We start from the raw sequence: 5935 nt of genomic DNA, 5'->3' as shown, positions 1-5935 counted from the left end.
TACAAACCCACCCTGAGCCACTAGGATTGTCCATTCCTGGGTACAAACCCACCCTGAGCCACTTGAGCCACGACCACTGCTCTCTTCGCACCAACCACCATCTCTCACCAGTATTGATGTTCCTTTTATTCTAATCTACTGAACGTAGCACAGCCTGTTCATAATGGTGTCTACCCAACAAACAAACAATAGTATCCTCTGGCTCAGCATCTTCTAAGTCAAACAGTTCCAGGTAGAAAATGTAGTTAGGCCTATCAAGATTTCTTCTCTGTGTATTCTCTGAACACAGAAGGTCTGACAACTATTTATATACCATTTATACTGTATTATGTGCTGTAGTCTACAGATGATTTAAGGTATATGAAAACACACACTCAGGTTATGTGTAGATACTGTGCAATTTTACATAAGGGACGCTGGCATTTGGGCTTCTGTGGTGTCCTCAATGGTCCTGGAACCAATCTTTTGAGAATACCTAAGTATGAATGTATTTCTATTTCTTTTATTTATTTTTGTCGCTCATGGGGTCTGAACTGTGCTGTCCCTCAGCTCTTCAGCTCAAGGCTAGCGCTCTACCACTTGAGCCACAGTGCCACTTCCGGCTTTTTCTGCTTATGTGGTGCTGAGGAATTGAACCCAGGGCCTCGTGCACGCTAGGCCAGCACTCTACCACTGAGCCACCTTCCCAGCCCCCTGCATTTCTATTTTTTTGTTTGTTTTAGGAGGTGGACAGCTTGTCCACAAAAATTATAATTACATCTTAAAAAATGCTTTAGGCTACACACTTAAAATATCATTACTACGTTACAACTTTGTTCCCCACTTGAAGTCACTAAGAATCAAGTACTTGAATCGTTAGCAATTTTTTAAAAAGCATCTGTTTTAGCTGGGCACTGGTGGCTCACTCCGATAATTATAGCTAATCAGGAGGCTGAGATGTGAGGATCATGGTTCAAAGCCAGCCTAGACAGGGAAGTGCATGAAATTCATCTCCAATTAACCATCAGAAAACTGGACACTGTGGCTCAGTGGTAGTTATTGCACTCAGGGATAACTCAGAGACAATGCCCAGGCCCTGAGTTCAAAACAAAAAAGCATGTTTTAAAAAACAAGAAATGACAAAAGCTGGGCACATATTTATAATCCTAGTGCTTCAGGAAGCTGAGATCTGAGCATTGTGGTTCAAAGCTACCTGAGCAGGAAAACCAGGAAATGGAGCTGTGGCTCAAAATGCTAGGGCTCTAGCCTTGAACACAAAAGCTCAGGGATAGTGCTCAGGCCGTCAGTTTAAGCTCCAGGATCTGCACAAAATAAAAAATAGCAAAATACCAAGGGCTAAAACGACCTCAGACTTTGGGGGCTTCCACAGCTGAGAGTGCTTCCCTGGGTGAGGGTAGAGTCATCATATGCAGGACGGCCCGGGGAGGGAAGGCACCTTCTGAATGGTCACAACCCTCTACTCAGAAAGCTTACCAGAACAATGCAAACCACACCAGCACCTCATCAGCATTGTTTTTTTTTTTTTGGTTGGTGGTGGGGCTTGAACTCATCAGCATTTCTAAGGAAACACCCAGTTCCTTGATATGCCTCACAGAAAAAAACACGTTAGTTAAAGGTTTGTTCAGGCGCTGTTAGTGCTATTGGCCCTGCCAATACAATCTTAGAAAACATGCTTTCAAAACACTTACTTGTGATGGGCACTGCCATGCCGGTGGTGGTGGTGGTGGTGGTGGTGGTGATGGTGGTGCTTTGAATGATGCTGGTCTTTCTCAGTGAGGGATGAGGATGAAGAATTTGAATGTGAGGATCCCAAGCTCTTCCTCTGCTCTTTTGTCTTCTGTAAAACTCTTTTGTATGATAAAGTACAAAGCCAGCACAACAACTTCCCATCAACCTTTTAAGAAAAGATTCATATGAAATTAAATGCACTCATAAACTGGGTTTAAGTGACACTTGAAAGACGCACTACTCAACTTCTAGTTGTATTTCACACACAGATTGTTGCAAAATGACAGTAAAATTATTCTTTGAAGCCCGGTGCCTGTGGCTCACACCTGTCATCCTAGCTACTCAGGAGGCTGAGATCCGAGGATCTCGGTTCAAAGCCAGCCCAGGCAGTTAAGTCCGTGAGACTCCGATCTCCAATAAACCACTAGAAAACTGGAAGTGGCGCTGTGGCTCAAGCGGTAGAACGCTCGCCTTGAGCTGAAGAGCTGAGGAGATAGCGCCCATTCCCAGAGTTTAAGCCCCATGGCCAACAAAAATAAATAAAATTATTCTTTGATATTTGAGTAAAAGTTTGCACAAAGGATTATAAAATTAGTGAATATATGACTTTCCTTTAGTCTTATGGCATTTTTAATTTTTTTTTTTTTTGTCGGTCATGGGGCTTGAATTCTGGACCTGGGCACTGTCCCTCAGCTCTTCAGCTCAAGGCTGGGGCTCTACTACTTGAACCACAGCGCCACTTCTGGTTTTATGGTGGTTTGCTGGCGACAAGAGTTTCACAGCCTTTCCTGCCCTGGCTTTTTACTGCGATCCTCAGATCTCAGCCTCCTGAGTAGCTAGGATTAAAGGCGAGAGCCACCAGTGCCCAGATGGCATTTTTAGTTTTGAGAGACACTTGTTAACCTCTTTTCTTATTCTTCGAAGGTGTAAGTTCACAATAAACTGCTAGGAAATCTACTCTGAATGTTTAATGTGTAATTATTAGAATTATAGTGTGAGCTTACAGAAAAAAATCCTAATTATTTTCAGATTTTGTTAATAATTGTCATGTTTAAAATGGTCTAGAGAACAGTGCTGAGGGGTTTGCATTTCTAAGCTCAACGTCTTTGCTGTGCCTTAGCGAAAAGCTTTGTTTAGGCATTGTCAGTGCTACTGGCCAAGGGTTCGATTAACCAAAAACATGTTCATGAAACATGTGACTTTAAACACAGAACACATAGTATCTGGTCAGCAACCAGTATAACTAGACGCAAGGACCTAATCTCTCATTTCCCTAAGAAGTAATGGTTTGCTAATTCTGTGTTTGTTTCAACTTTATAGAATATAAATGCAGAAAATAAGGAAAATCAATTGTGTGTTAATCAAGGGGAAGGAGACTACCACCAAGATTAAAACCTGTAAAAATATGATCAAGTTTATGCCTTCTGTTTGTTTACTCCAGAAGTGATAGAGGGGTATGTCTTACAACTAAGGTTGGAGGGGACATAGGGACCGGTCCCTCCAAGAGTGTCACCTTCACATCCACTGAAACTGAGAGACAAATGAGGGAGGCCTGTGTGAATGGGGACCAGAGCAGGAATACCACATGTACACACATACTCATCACTAGGCAGAGAAAAAACAAACTCTGATTTTAAATAGAAGCCTGGACCCAAGGCAGACTTTGAATTTGTGCTAATATGCCACCAGGTACTTTCCACTACAGCAACTTCAAGTAATTAGCAAAAAGTAGGTGAAAGGACATAAGGACATAGTAATTTTTGTTTGAGACAAGGTCTAATTATGATGTACATAGGCTGGTCTTGAATCCTGGGCAAAATAATCCTACTTGAGCATGTGTATGGTGCCATTAGCCGGGCAAGAATAGCTTTTAAAGTATAGCTATCATCACTGACCAACATGAATCCTGTATTTGAAGCGTGTGAGGAGGATATTCACTATTCCTACACTTCCGTCTAATTTTTTGTTTTCAGGGACACGTATTGATCATAATAATTTCTATTTTGTTTGTTATTTTAACTTCCAGAAGACCTCGAGACCGACAAAACTTACCTTCCTCTTCCCCTCCTCCTCCCGGTCAAACGCACACTGCTGTTTGCACTGCTCACAGGTCTGAGGCGGTCCATACTTTTTTTCAGAATTTGTGCAGCGCTGACACTTGGTACCAATAAATGCTGCAATTATGTTACAGTACTGACAAGGCTTGGGCTGCAAAACATAGCATTTACCTTAACTGTGACTTTTAAAATAATGAAACATAACCAACAGACATTTCTAGGACTGATGAATGAAACTAAGTTAAAAATCATAATTCTCTGCTGAGTCAGTCATCTTGCCATGTTCAGAGACATTCATCACGTTTCTCTTAATTCTAGACATAAATGTCTAGAGTCATGAAGCTATTACTCGATTAGAATAAATAAGATCATGTACTCATGATTTGTAATTGTTATGTAATACAAAACTGCTCACGATAAAGGTCTCAAAAATGAAAATGAATGTATGATACTTAGTTCATGAACTCAGTTTAAAAAATTGAACTTTTAATTCTAAAGCTTAGGTAGTTTGTCATAGCATTTACAAAAAAAAATTAATAACCCAGTAACTTATCCTACACAGGTACAGAAAACATGAAAAGAAATATATACTGTTGGTGAGCTTTCATTTACAAAAATTAGTGGTGAGAATACTCAACATTAATTATAATAAATGTATCTTGATTTTTTTTTGATATTCAAAGGATAATTCAGGACCACCTTAGTAATAAATACCAAAAACAAATACTAATGCATCAATAACCATATTATACATAATGCAATTTGTGCTAGCACACGGTTATTAATTTTGTGAACACCTGAACAACATTGCCATATAAAATTTCTAAACAGGGGAGTTTCATTATGCAAACACTATCTGTAAGTAGGTTCTCTATGAGTTTGCTGTATTTGTAGCTTTATAGAGAATACCTTCATAAATTTTGTATTCAGTATACAGCACTTAAAACATGTATCTAATTTCTGCTTATAAATGTTATCATCTTCCTATTAGACTGTCATACCCTAAATACTTTCATGGAAGGCTGTAACTAGTCAAAATAACACAAAATTAAAACAAAACATACTTACTGTCCCAAACTGCTTGACATTTTGCGCACACTTCTTACAAATTGTGTTAGTTTTGCTGAAAAGGAAATTATATAGATGATCACATTTATGTAGCTTTCTGGGGTTAAATAACAAAGTTGAATTGAAGAATGAACTGAACTGGAGCAGTAAACACACAGTCTGATTTGCATATATGTATGACTTAAGGTTCTACTCCAATGTGCATCTCTTACTAAACTTTTAGTTAAGTATTTTTATGTATCCTCCTTTTCTCTTTTTGACAGGTTCTGGCTGCGTTGCCCAGGCGGGACTCAAACTCACAGTACTCCTACCTTCACCTGCACGTCACGCCTGGCTTCATCTTCCTGTCTTCAGTCTAATCCCCAAGTATTCTCTCCTGCTACTACTGGGGGAAAATGACTTGTCCTCCTCCCTGGCTGCTTGTTTTCATGGGGGCTCTAACGTCTGTGTTACTCTTCACTTAACCATCTCCCAGCTGGTAAAACTAGATTCCCCCCCATCCACTAACATCTAATGTTTTAAGGCCTGAGAGCAGCTGTGTTCCGTGTTTTTGCTAGGATCGCCTATCTCCTCCGGTTCGAGTGCAGCCGCACACTATTCACCGGGGTTTGGGTTCGAGGTCAATAAATATTCTTTTGCCGCCACCTGTAAAATGGTTTATAACTCGGACTTCCTGGGGCCGAATCCTAGTTCTTAGCTGCTTTCAGTCAAGCCGAGGGCGGCTTCCTGGCGTCCCTAGGCTCAGCGTGGGTTTGCAGCATACAGACCTCTCCTGCTGGAACTCTGACCGGCAGTAAGTGCACTTGACGATGGGGTGAGCGATCCGGCACTCCTGCAACCAGAGGGTACCTGCGGTCAGCGAGCCAGGCCTCCGAGGCCGGCTCCACCAGGGCGGCGGGGCCGGGGCCCGGGCCGGGCGTGACAGAGGGGCCACAAGGCCGTCACGCCGACTCCCGGGCCGGCCAAGGGCGAAGCTGCTCGGTGCGGGAGGAGCCGCAGGCAGGGCACCGGTCCGGGACGGGGGAGGGAGCCGCGGGCTCGGCGGGGTCCTAGCGAGAAAGTGCAAACACGGGGGCCGAGCT

At 42.2% G+C, this 5935-nt stretch overlaps 1 protein-coding gene across 1 annotated transcript in view; it reads right to left on the bottom strand.

Annotated features, from left to right (window-relative positions):
- The window catches only part of Fam76b (family with sequence similarity 76, member B), a 24156-nt gene that overhangs the window by 13292 nt on the left and 4929 nt on the right, over positions 1-5935 (bottom strand). The window contains exons 3-6 of the mRNA XM_013009539.1: positions 5621-5902; positions 4854-4908; positions 3781-3936; positions 1689-1894 (exon numbers count right to left, since the gene is read on the bottom strand). Of these exons, the coding sequence (XP_012864993.1) occupies positions 1689-1894; positions 3781-3936; positions 4854-4908; positions 5621-5902 (699 nt within the window). The remainder of the gene's footprint in view (positions 1-1688; positions 1895-3780; positions 3937-4853; positions 4909-5620; positions 5903-5935) is intronic.

This window comes from Dipodomys ordii, unplaced genomic scaffold (genome assembly GCF_000151885.1).
Source record: "Dipodomys ordii isolate 6190 unplaced genomic scaffold, Dord_2.0 Scaffold10, whole genome shotgun sequence".
Lineage (NCBI taxonomy): Eukaryota > Metazoa > Chordata > Mammalia > Rodentia > Heteromyidae > Dipodomys > Dipodomys ordii.
This window is presented reverse-complemented; position numbering and strand designations above follow the sequence as displayed.